We start from the raw sequence: 13,982 nt of genomic DNA on the forward strand, positions 1-13,982 counted from the left end.
AGTTTCTGATTCTAAACTCCAAACATTTATAGCACATTGGACAGTTAGTCAGCATTTATGGTAGAGTAAGAATAAGAATCAACCAGGATGATTAATCAAAGGATCACAGGACCATAGAATGAGAGATGAAAGTCTGACAAATTTAGAAAGCTAACATTCTTACAAGTGAAATAAGGAGTTACCTGTGGTAATAAGTATCAGTATACAAATCACAGTTTAATATAATTGCTCTTAAAGTATCCTAAAGGTAATATAATTGCTCTTAAAGTGTCCTGTTAGGGACATATCAATATAAAGTATATTATAGATGTAATTTTTCTTTCTAGCACATTTTTTCCTCCTTTCATTTCATGACAATATGTATTTTTCAATTCAATATTGAAAGACTATAATTTAAAATAATCATTTATATGAAGATATAGCAATTACTGAATGTGACAATTCTTGTCTTCTAGTCTCTCTATAAAAAAGTCATGGGAGTCCCTGATAATACAGATGATAATCTATTTTCAAAATGTACAAGTTGTATATCTCCAATGACTAGAGATTGAATATGCCTCAACATTTCTTGATTGCAAAGACATTTAACTTAGAAGCATATTGAAATATTCTAAATTTCACATTTTGAAATGAAATACTAGGAGAATATATTTTCTTGTGGAATTTTTACAATCAATTAGATACACTCATCATTTCATCAACATTTAGGGAGGTAACAGAATTGATGGATTAAAGATTATCTAAGCCAATTTCCTTCCACTGTACTGATAATGAAGGAACTGGAGGCTAGAGAAATGAAATTACTTGCCTCTGGGACACACAGGTAGTAAGCAGAACTGACAGAATTCAAACCCAGGACCTTTGTCTCCAAATACAGAGATAATAAATAACACTGCTTTTTATTTTAATTTTAATTTGAAATTGAATTCCTAGAAGGACAAATGGACGTAGATCCATTTAATAACTAAAAAAAAATTACAACTATAATACAATATAAAGGACCATTAGACATGAAGTCAAAAAAGTCTTATTCTAAAAAATTGCAAAATAAAGTCAAAATAAGGTCTTGCCCACACATGGGCATCATTTTAGATTTGTATGGCCCTCTTTTTCCTTTGCAATCCAAATGACTTGGTGAAGCAAAATTTATATTAGATTAAATTATTTCAGATATTTACTAAAACTATTTCTATTATAAGCTGAAACTGATCAAAAGAGCAGCAAGGGAAATCATTTGCAATTGGATCATCTTGATCTACAAATAGTCATAGCTATACTTTATGCATAACTATGACAGAGAAAAAAAATCACCTCTAACCATTAGTTGTAAGTATAGATGAGAGGGACTAGAAGGGTGATTTCACTGGTGTGGGGGACTCCTGGGTGAGGAAACTCCCTCTACCAGTGTAGAACAGCAACTTCTCTGAAATTTATCATCTTAAATAGTTGCCTAGGGCATTGAAAGATTAAGTGACTTGCCCAGGGTCACACAGTATGTGCTAGGAGCAGGACTTGAACCCAGATTACCTTGGCTCTGAGGACCTCTGAGGGTGCTAGCTGTCAACCACTCCAAAGTGTGTCTATTGACTCTAGGTAGGATATATTGTCTCATTTTCTTAAATGAAGACAATTATGCTAAACATTAACTTCTAATACCTACCTAGCTCTTCAAACGAGCAGTAGGTAGTACAGTAGATAGAGCCAGACATGGAGTCAGGAAGACCTAAGTTCAAATCTGGACTCAGTAACTGTATGACCCTGGCCAAGTCACTTAACATTGTTTGCCTCAGTTTCCTAAAATGAGCTGGAGAAAGAAATGGCAACCTACTTGAATATCTTTGCCAAGAAAAACCCAAATGGGGTCATGAAGAGTTGGACATGATTCAAACAATTTAACAACAAAAATACTCTTCAAAGAAACAGCAAACACAAAGGGAATCATGCTTTCACTTGCTAATTCCTGTCCATTGTTGAGGTAATAATAAGAAAAACTCTTTATTTTACCTGATAATAGAAATATTTTCATCCTCACCCTGTGGTATTTATTTATGTAGGTGAGTTCTTTACCAGATGCATGCTCCTGATACACACTAAGAGGGAACCTAACTCCTGTTTGAGAGATTTCCTTTTCTACTGGTTGTTGTTGTTTGCCTTCTTCCTCCAAGACAATCATGACATCATGGAGGTGATGCCATGACTTGCAAGTGAATTGGATTTGAGTGAGGAAGGGCTGTGCAGTCACCAGGCTTACTTTCTCCTCCAGAGTTATCTGGGTCCAGTGGCAAGATACACATGAGGATGAGTGGAGATGCCCCCCTCTACTTCTGGTGATGGATTTACAAAGATGACACCAAGTACTTTTAACTGGTTCCACTTATTCATAATAGATTACAGAACATTCAAGGAGGCAAGAAATTCAGTTAGATGACTATTTTAATAGTCTTGGGGAGAAGACATAAGATACCTTGATCTAGGATGGCCTAGTTATGGGTATAATCTCTAACCAGGTAAGAGAACAAGTTATTACAGTATATTAATTACCAAATTTCATTTCATGAGCATGAGTGTGCTCAAGTGTGGCCAAGATCTGGATAGAAAAACATGCATAATATTTTTTTTCAGACTGTTGTTTTAAACTTAGTTATTTTCCCCCACCCTTAAGCTTGATTACTCATCCATCCCAGGCTCTGCTCCAAGACAAGTCCATAAACTGGATATTTAAGCACTTCAACATCATGGCTCCTAAATTCCTCTGATAAAAGTAGGTTATGCTGAATGTACATTAAACAAATGAAATGACAATCTTGAATCCACTAATGTACCTCACTCCCTTTCTAATATAGTTACACCAATTGTAATTTGTTCATTTAAATTGCAATCCAGTGAACTTCAAAATTAAAGAGATGTTTTCAATTAGTATTATACTTTAATCCTATTAAACTATATAATTTGATTTTAATGACCGAAGTTCTATATTTCTTTTAAAAGAAATACTGACTTGAAAATATGAGTTGTCTGCTGATATAATATTAAAAATTTTTAGCTATCATCTCTGTCTTCTTGAATCACAGAAAATTCTGCATTTTTTTCTATAGTATATTTCTCTTCTTCTTGTGCTTCATATAACAGTACATACAATAGCACAATACCAAGACTATTTTAAAGAATGTTTTCACTAAAAGCTTCAAACTAGGTTTTGCTCTTAAGAACTGATGATATATCTGAACTCTGCTGGGGACACTCTGATATACAGCAAACAGCAGAATTGTACTGGGGCATTTCAAAAAGGTTACACTTGTCATTATTAGAACAATAAGGGCTATTTCTCGTCATTTTTTAATGTATAAAAATAAAACTTCAAAGTAGCAGTTGAATAGGTCAGGAAGCTATAATTCTAAATTTTAGGAGCTCTAATTTCTAGTTTAACTTCAATACTGATGAGAGATATAGATGTATTCCTATCTTCTCTCTAATTCTGGGAGAAAGATTTAATTGGCTAAGTACTAGAACCAAGAGAATGACTTTCACATAGTGTAGAACAGGCCAGCCTCAGAACTTAGAAGAAATGGATTCAAGTTCTGCCTTTGACATACACACGAGCTTTGTAACCCTGAGCAAGTCACTTAGGCCCTCAGTGCCCCAGGCAACTCTCTGAGAACTACTTTACAGATGACTTGCTTTCCTGAAGCAGTGGTAGGAAACTCTATGTAGTGAATTCCCCTACAGAAAGTGTCAGAGTCCGGATTTGAACCTACTTCTCTTTTCATTGTACTAAACTGCCAAAATAGTTTTAATCATTTGATATATTAGGCGATTTACAGTGTACAGAATTTGTGTTGTAGTAAAAAGCAATCTAGTCCTTTAGACTAGAAGCTCCTTGAAAGCAAGGACTATTTGTTGTTTAGTTGTTTTTCAGTAGTGACCCCTTCGGGAGTTTTCTTGGCACAGATACTGGAGTTTTGTTCTCCAGCTCATTTTACAGATGAGGAAATTGAGGCTAACCAGATTAAATGACTTGCCCAAGGTCACACAGCTAGGAAGTGTCTGAGGCCGTATCTGAACTCAGGTTTTCCTGACTCCAGGCCTGACACTCTATCCACTGTATGCCACTTAGCTGCTTTTTTCCCCCCTTTCTTTATATCCTGAGCACTCAGCACAGTACCTGGAACATAATAGGCTCTTAATAAATGCTAACTGACAATCAGCATACTTACTATAAAGTTTTAGAATTTTGCTTACCATTTTTTTTAACTTCACAATTCACAGGAAAGAAGTGGGAAAGAAAGGTAGAGGAAAATTCAGTTCTAAAGCATTTATTAATTACCCATGATATTTATGCTAAGTCCTGGAGATAGAAAGACAAAAACAAAACAGTTCCTGGCTTCAAGAAGCATATATCCTATTGGGTGGAAACAAAACATAAAAAAATAAGTTATGTGCAAAATATAGACAAAGTAAATACAAATTATTTCAGTGGGAGAGAAGATTAACAACTGGAAAGATTAGTAAAGGTCTTTATGTGGGCAATGGTACTTTAGCTTTGTCTTGAAAGTAGCTCCTGACTCCAAGCGATGGAGGTGAGATACTCCCAGGGACAGACTATAAAGGTCTGGGAGCCATAAATGGTGAAAGGTACTGGCATTCAGGGGCAATCTCAAGTAGGCCAGCTTGGTTGGGAGAAAAGGTGTAGCATGGAAATATAGGTTGGAGCAAATGGTGAAGAGCTTTAAATGTCAGGCAGCTAGTGACAATAAGGAGTTACTGAAATTTCTTGAATAGAAGGATAAGAGAATCAGAAAAGAGAGATTGATAACAGATGGAAGAAAGTCTTATGGAACCAGGAAAGTGAAAAGAAAAAGTCTTAGTAAACTGGTACAAGTAATTCCAATTAATACAGGCTAACTCTCTTCCCAAATAACTCCTACTCCATAAACTGGTGGTAACAGCACAAAGTCCCTACCTACAGCAGAGAATTTGGTCTAGAGATTCTTCCCCTCTCTCTATGTGGATTGAATATATTTTTTTCCCCTTAGGAATCATTTTCAAATTAACATATTTCTTGCCATCTTTATCCTTGAATTTTTAATCACCAAATATCTCTTTTAATGCTTCAGTACCCTACCTGGTCTCCCTGATTCTAATCTCTACCTAGTCTAATCTATCCTGTGTAGTGGAAGTTTTTCCCATTAATTATAGTTTTTGTTTCCAAATGAATTCAATTAACAATCCAAATCAACATATGTTTATTAAACAGTTCCAGTTTAAAACCTTCTATAGTTTGCAAACTCCTTATCTACTTTTTATGACTTTTCACAAAGCATACTCCTCACTCTACTTATCTGGTGAAACTTTCATCCAAGTTAAGATTGTCTCCTCAATGATTCATACACTTTCTATACTCCTTTTTGCCACTATTTCTTAATTCAGGTTGTCCTCCCCTACCCCATCTCCACTTCAGGATGAAGATACCTAACTATTGACTCTCATTCATCAAATCCCCCAAAAGAACAACAACAACAACAACCGGTAACCTTTATTCATCCAAAACAAAACAAAATAAAACACAGTCCAAACCTCTTCTCTATCCAACAGATAGAAAGGTAAAAGCTATAATCTATTACTTAAAAGAATTAATGTTAACATTGCTTTTATTTATATATTAATAAGAAAGAGGTATTTCCCTATTCTTTAGATCTGTTGGAATCTGGGGCAAATGAAAGGGGAAATATTAGCTCAGCTTTGATTATTGTAAAAATCCAGAAGAAATGTGTGTATGCATGTATACATATGTGTGTACACACATATATGTATATATATATATATATGTTTATAATGGATTTAAAGAAAGGTTTTCAATTATCCATGTGTGTTACTTTCTGAACTCAAATTTCCCCGATAACTAGTGGTTTATCTACTTCATTTGGAGTAAAGTAAGGATCAGAGCAGTGATGGATACCAATTGGCAGAGGAAAGATAGTGCAAAAATGATGGATGTTGATTTTTGACAAACTAAACCAACTTCATATCTTCAATAACCTGGAGCATTAAAGTATTGGAGGTCTTCCTTTCTAATATAGTTTTTTGGTTATATTTTATCGATGTTAATTATAAATTTCATGTTGACATGAAGAAAAGTGGACTATTTACATTTATTCATATTATAGTATTATATTAGGTCAAGATTTCTTATATACATTAGAACATAATATAAATATAAATATATATGTAAAATTTGCATGCAATGCAGAAAAATTAAAAAAGCCTAGTTAATATTTAGATTTTATTAGTATTAAAAATTAAGCAGCTTGTAGCACAGATACCTGGGTAGAAACCTGCATGTGAAATAATGTTAGGAGACATACATGGCCCATGAAAGCCACCCAGAGTACACAGAAACTGACATCTAGGAAACTTTAGCTGTAGCAGTCTCTATCTCTCCTGTCCAATCCCCTCTCCCCCCTTCCAGATTCAAACCCCTCAACAAACAATCACACACTGAGACTATGCCTGGTACTTGATGACAAGGCAGAGGAAAACAAAACAGAACAAAAACTTATAGGATAAACCGTACCTTGCCTAGGCTGAGATTGAGTTAAGTACCCTTCTGTGTGCTTTTTTTTTTGCCTACACACAGTATTTGAGTCATAAAAACCTCATCTCTCATAAGGGGAGTGTATTTAACTCTAACAGAAGTCCTGCTCTGTAAATACCAACTCTCAATACCACCCTCAGAGATTCTTAGGTACAAAAGCAATGTTATTAAGTAGATATAAGAATTTAGAGACTTCCAAAGACTGCTAACTTTAATTTCTGGGTATCCAATAAAATCAATGTCAGCAAATAAACCATGAGTATATGCCTTAGTGTCTGACCATGGAAAGTTTTTGAAGTCAGATTGATTGACTATTGATATTGATCTACCAGCTGAGTATATATTCTTGTACCTTTGTTTTGGGACAGATGCTCTGGCCCCTTAATAAAGGACAAATACTTTATTGAAATAACGTCTAGTCTCATTCCCCTGACTGTTCATCAGTGATGGAGGTTATGTCAAAGATGATGAATGACTTAGTTAAGTGGAGTTATCCATGAAAGAAGAAACAAGGGTTCATTCTCATTAAAGAGATGGCCTCTTTTCAGGGCCACATTCAGGGCTTTCCTTCCCTTGGACTTCCAGCAAAAGAATGGGAGAACTTTTGTTTTCTTCTCCCACAAGGGATGTTATAACTAAAATCCATGGCATATTATCCTTGTATCATCATCATCATCATCATCATCATCATCATCATCATCATCATCATCTTCATCACTGGAAAAAGTCCTTATGTAGTCACAAGACTTGATATCAGTCTTAAAGTGAGATAGAGATTAATAATAAGCATCTGGGATTGTCCATGGACATCCTCATCTGTTATATACCACTATATTGTTGTATCACTATAATTTTATGCAAATGCTTCTCCGCAAAAACATACATAGTAGCTGAGTTGGAAGATACTGTGATGTGTGTGTGTGTGTGTGTGTGTGTGTGTGTGCGTGTGTGTGTGTATATAGACACTCTCAATCAGTAATGAACAACTGAAATACTGTTGAGATAATTGATGAATAAAGAGACTGTTAAGACATCTGAATAATGGAATAGGGAATTAGCCAAGGAGAAAATGGAATCTGTAGAACTAATCTTATGAAGCCAAAATGAAAGTGGATTAAAACAAAACTAATTAGTTTGGTAATGTTCTAAGGGTACAAATAAATTTTTCCAAGATTTCATTTTCTTTGTTTATTGGTCAAGTCTAAGGTGTTTGTCATTCATTTTCACCCCAAAGTTAATTAACTCAATAAATAACTAAATTATACTATTTACTGTGCATACCAGATAAAAATGATTTTCATTGGAAATGTATTAAAGTTATCTGGATAAGATAAAATCTTTTTTATTATACAATTCCTCAGTTCCTTACAAATAACATTTCTTTAAATATGGGGGGTAAAGGATGAGTTGGGGAGGCAAAACAGTATTTTTTTAAGTGAAAAGTAGCTGATGGAGCAATTGCTAATACACTGATTTCTTTCTATGGTAAGCAAGCCAACCAACCAAATAAAAAAATTAAAAACATTTAGGTGAAACTCAAAGTGTCCACGTATATGTATATATGTATATATACATGCATATATACACATATATGTATATTTATATACATATGTAGAGAGATCGCAAAAATGGATACCTAATTAATAGCTTAAAATTATTACAAGGAGATATTTTTCTATATAAATATACATGGATATATAAGAGATGAGATAATCAATTATTAATTCAGAAATACTTTTCCAACTACTGACATTTAGACCAACTCTGAACATACCTTCCTGAATTACTTATTTAATGTATAATTCTAAGAGATTTATTTTGTTCTTTAAAACCAAAACATTAATCACCAGTTAAATCTGGAATTAAATATTTCTACTATACAATTTTTCAAAATTTCATTTCAACAAATTATGATTTAGAGGAAACTCCTCTCTACTATTAGTGGAAAGAGTTCTCATACTTGGAATTTCCCACACAGATAAAAAAAACATAGGTTAAGGGGGAAAAAAGTCATTCATAATCCAATCCAATCAAAAAAGCATCCGTTGTTAATTAAAACAAAGTTTCATCTGTCAGTCACTGGTTATTTCAAATATAGCTTCAATCTCTTAAAACAATATCCTATCAAAAAAGAAAACAAAATGTTTTAATAACCTCCTAAGGGGCATATTAGATATAAAATGGAAATCACTTTGGAGAATAACTGATATCTTTGTACATAAGCTAGAGAACAAATATTTGTCTAAATCAAAACGTACACTTCTCAAAGGTAATTGCTATGCAGTATTTGAAAGAAGCCAAAGTACTGTAGTTCTCTGCACTTATGGAATTGCTCTATGAAATTCTATTCTCTTCTAAACTCTGAGCCAATGAATAAAATATTCTGTATATTCATAGTAAACTTTTTGATTTAATTAAGAAAAAAACTGTATGTATACGCGTGCATTATCTATCTATCTATCTATCTATCTATCTATCTATCTATCATCTATCTATCTATCTATCTATCTATGTAAATGTGTAAAGGGTACCTAGGTGGTACAATGAATAAAGTGTCAAGCCTGGAGTTAGGAAGACTCACCTTTCTGAGTTCAAATCTGACCTCAGACACTTAATAGCTATGTAACCCTGGGCAAGTCAAATCTAGCAAATCTGTTTGCCTCAGTTTTCTCATCTGTTAAATGAGCTGGAGAAGGAAATGGTAAACCATTCCAGTATCTTTGCCAAGAAAACTCCAAATGGTGTCATGAAGACTATGAGATGAATGAAAAATGACCGAACAAAATGTGTGAAAATAGATTCTCACAGAATGATCTACATATCAAACAATGTTTGATCCAACTATCCTTCAGATAGTAAATGCAGAATGATTTTTCCTGTCTGTTACATTTCAGTATCAGAGAGATATTTTTATGTATTATTTATGCCATTATTGTTATTGGCTCTTTACCATTTTAAATTGCTAATTTTTTAAGTCTACTTCTGAAAAGTGTAATTAGATATTTCTCTCACTCAACTGAAGGGAAGAGTTCAGTCATTACTAAAGTCACATAAAGTCACTGATTATATAATCTGGGGTTCATGTATATAGACACCCCTACACTTTGGAAAACCTCTTTTAGATAAGGACATTTCCAATTGCTATTCTGATTAGCTAATAGCTCATAGGCAGAAAAGGCAAGTGATTCTGACACTGGAGTGACAAAGATTAGATATGAATGAATGCTTGCTGCCATGTTCATTGAATATCAAATATTTAACAAAGCTGACAGAAATTTAAAAGTTAACTATCAATGAACTTGTATTTAGAAGCATCAAATTCTTTTTTTTATTAATACAATTATATATACACACATAATACAAACATGTATATATATACAAATATGTATATAAATGCAAACACATATATATACAATATGCATATACATAGGTTCATGTATACGTACATATATTCATATATATATATATATAATGGATGTACATACATATATTCATATCCATAGATTCTGGCAAACCTTTTTATTTAGTATTAACTATACGTTCCAAAATTGTCAATAAAGGGCAAAGGTTAAGATTAATTATATGATTTAATGAGGAGTCATACTGTTCTCTCATCAAAATCTCACATGAATCCATAGTATGCTTTAAAAAAAAAAGTTACTATAAGATGGTCATGTTATCTCTGTTAGGTAAAGATGAGGACTTGAAGGGGGAAAAAAAACATATCCATCCCTCATCTAGCTCCTTATAGCTCATAGCAGACATAGTTCTTTACTATCTGCTCCATTCTAGCTGTTTCCCTTAAACACTCAATTTCGTATTTCAGGTTCCTAGAATGTGAGAAGCAAATCATCAATTTTGAATAAATTGTCAAAAACCCTTGGAAATTTGGAAGACCTACAAGAGTTATCATATAGCTATACTTATGATCCACATGCCTAAAATATATGATTTTGTATTAAGTGTGTACTTAGGAGTCACTTAGTAATAAAAAGAAATAAAAGTTACCATTTGGAATCTCTCCAGAGTTACAAAATATATCATTGCCAGTGGCCACAAGAGATTGCTGTTTTAACATGTGTGCTATAATGCCTTTCATGGAAGGAGTATATGAGCAAAATTGGAAAGGACAACTAATTAATTATAGCTAAGTCTGTCAAATTTCTTCAAGAATAACACAAGATCTTAACTATCTTTGCTCACTTCAATTCGTAAACACATTCTAATGCAATAAGTTCAAAACTACACTATCCTAAAATTCTGGAAGTTTAAAAAAATAACCGAAGTTAACCTTTCAAGAACAAATTTAAACAGGGTATTTATAACATGTACATCAAAGAGAGAAAAAAAATAACCAAATGGAAGGAAAATGCAAAAAAAAAAATTCTGTATCTATTAAGTCCAATGACAGATTCAGATGTAAAGAGGCTAATAAAGCATAAGAATAGAATGTAATTTACACCAACCTTCAGGATCAAGTAGTTTCTCTATACCCAACTGATTTTTGGCTATGTTAAATGCATGGTCTAGTCGTTGTACAGCTGACTGCTGGCAAACCACACTATCCCAATCAAAGAGATCAGGCCTGAAAAAGTATTAAAAACAATCATTGGGAACATGCCTTGAAATTCACTTCAATTATGTGTTAATGTTAATTCTTTGTCATGGCTTGTGAGGTAAATATTAATTTTATGTACAATTTCTCATTTGAAGTAGATCACAATTTGAATTCAAAGATTGTATTAAAAAAACAAGCCAATGCTGTCAATCTATAATACCTTAATGCATTTATTGAGCACTTGCTATAGAGGATGACCTTTTTCTTGACCAATGTCCCATGCAGCTGCTGCCCACCACATAATTCCAGATACTACTGATTTCTGAATTTCTGAATGTAAAAGTAACTTATTAGTTGTGTGACCTGGACAAGTCACCTGAACTCTCTCAGCTCCAACTTCTTCATCTGCAAAATGGGAATCATAATACCACCTACCTTACAGGGTTGTTGTGAGGTTCAAATGAGATAACATATGTAAAACATTTCACAAACCTTAATAAGCTATATAAATGTTAGCTATTACAAGAGAGTATTTCTTTTCTTTTTGAGGAAGCTAGGTGGTGCAGTGGATAGAGTACTATGTGCCTAGAGTCAGGAAGACCTGAGTTCAAAAAAAGCCTCAGATACTTACTAGTTGTGTGATCCTGGGCAAGTCACAATCTCTCTGGGTCTCTGTTTTCTCAACCATAAAATGGGAATCATAATAATACCTCCCCGACAGGATTGTTGTGATGATTGCATGAGATAATAATTGTAAAATGCTTAGCCCAGTTGCCGGCATACATTAGGTGCTTAATAAAGGCTTCCTTCCTTCCTTTTCCCTTCCTTAAATATTGGGTAAAGAGGAAATAGATTGACCACCTCTCTGGCATCTGAAATCATTTTCGTGTATTTAAAATAGCATCTATTATGTGGATAGCACTGTCTACAGATGGCAAACTTATTCCAAGGCTCCCACCATCAAGGGGCTCATAATCTGGTTTAAAAGATGACAACACACACACACACACACACACACGGAGAGTTAGCTATACTGTTACATTATAAGTAGCACAAAGAATTAGTTCTAAGGAGGGAGAAATTACTGTTCACTGGAGTGACAGGAAAGGTTTCATAAAGAAAGCTAGCTGTGTCTAGGTTAGCTTATAGTTTAAAGTAGAGTGTTAACAGTAGTAATGGAAATGAATTACATAAATGGAAGAAATATATTTTTTTCATTTCGAAGATAGAGTGGGTAGAATTAGCTTATATATATTCCATATATACGTGTACATATGTGTATATACATATATGTCTATGTTTTCATATACATATACAGACATATAGGGAAGAATAAAATATAACTCTAAGATGTTTAATCTAGGAAGGACTAGGAAGGAAATAAATGTTTATTAAATACCTACTATGTTCAAGGTACTGTACTAAGCACTTTACATATATTATCTCATTTGATTCTTAACTTTGTCCATAAGGTGCTATTATTATCTCCACAGTTAAGGCAACTGAAACAGAGAGAGGGTAAGTGACTTGGCCAGAGTCACACAGCTAGTAAATGTGTGAGGCTGGGTTTGAAATCACATTGTCCCAGCTCTAGGTTCAGTGCTTTATTCACTGTGCCATCTAAGGGCCTCTAGGGAAATTGTGCCGATAGAGTCAAATAGTGAAGTCAAAAAGAGGGCACTTCAGTAACAAGGCCACAATAGATTAAGCAGGCCTTGGCCTTAGGGAAATGAATCCCATGGCATTGACCTTGGGGACTTGGAGGATTCTCTACTTATTTGCAACAGAGAAAACTTCTTTTTCTTTCCTATACTGTACAAGTCTGCCCTTTATACACTTCAGGTACTCTGAGTCAAAAAAGATCAAATTTACACACAAATGAAGAGTTTTAGTGGACAAAGAACTATTCCCTGGATGGACTTGGGACTCTTTTAGAAGAGGAGAGACCATTTCAGGTCTGTCTGTCTGTCCATCCCACCTCTCTCTTTTTCTGCCCTGGTGAGGAGTCTCTCTTTATTCCCAATTTCATTGCCGCTATACTCACCGGATCTATCCTTAGCCCATTCTCAACTTAGAAGAGTAGGTATTGACCCTTATCTACTGCACTAAGCAGTGTGTTATAGAGGAAAGGGTACTGGACTTGGAACCACTGGATTTAGGCCTGAATCCATGTTCTAATACTTAGTAGCTATATAACCACAACTTCCTCAACCTATCTTCTTATCTATAAAACATAGAGAATTATAACCACATGACCTTGACCACAGCATTATTATTAAGAAGGTTCTTTGTGAACCATTAATCTCTGTAAATGTGAATTATTATTAACTATTAATAACTATCCAGAAACCTGTTTGCTTAGCTGTTTTTTATTCTTGTTCCTGAATATTCATTTGTCCACCCATCTACCTGACCTTGCTAACCTTTCCCCAAAGGTCTCTGATTTATCCATCAAGCACTTACAGGTTCTCTATGACAAGTGAGCCTTACAATAAAATTAAAAGCATGCATATTAAATTTGCTGACAGCACATCTCCCATATTCTCCATCTATTTCCAACAAGAGGAAATGATTTTAAAATATATCAGAGCAACCCATTCATCTTCTAAATTCAGGTGAAAAAATAATATAGTTCGGGATTTAATTACAAAAAAACCCCTTAGACTCTCACATGATGACAGTTGTACTTTTATCATTAATTCATTGGGAAAAATACATGACAATATTTGCATATAGTTCCTCCAACTCTTTACCTTAGTTCCCTTATATATTAAATGGGGATAATAATAATTATACTATTTAACCAAAGTTTTCCTGAATGAAAGGAAAGGA

The 13,982-nt window shown here is 33.9% G+C and overlaps 1 protein-coding gene across 1 annotated transcript in view; it reads right to left on the minus strand.

Annotated features, from left to right (window-relative positions):
* The window catches only part of DMD (dystrophin), a 2,133,690-nt gene that overhangs the window by 1,807,339 nt on the left and 312,369 nt on the right, over positions 1–13,982 (minus strand). Inside the window, exon 7 of the mRNA XM_027841994.1 lies at positions 11,059–11,177. Within this exon, the coding sequence (XP_027697795.1) occupies positions 11,059–11,177 (119 nt within the window). The remainder of the gene's footprint in view (positions 1–11,058; positions 11,178–13,982) is intronic.

Source organism: Vombatus ursinus, unplaced genomic scaffold (assembly GCF_900497805.2).
Source record: "Vombatus ursinus unplaced genomic scaffold, bare-nosed wombat genome assembly UNPS02004827.1, whole genome shotgun sequence".
NCBI classification, from domain to species: Eukaryota; Metazoa; Chordata; class Mammalia; order Diprotodontia; family Vombatidae; genus Vombatus; species Vombatus ursinus.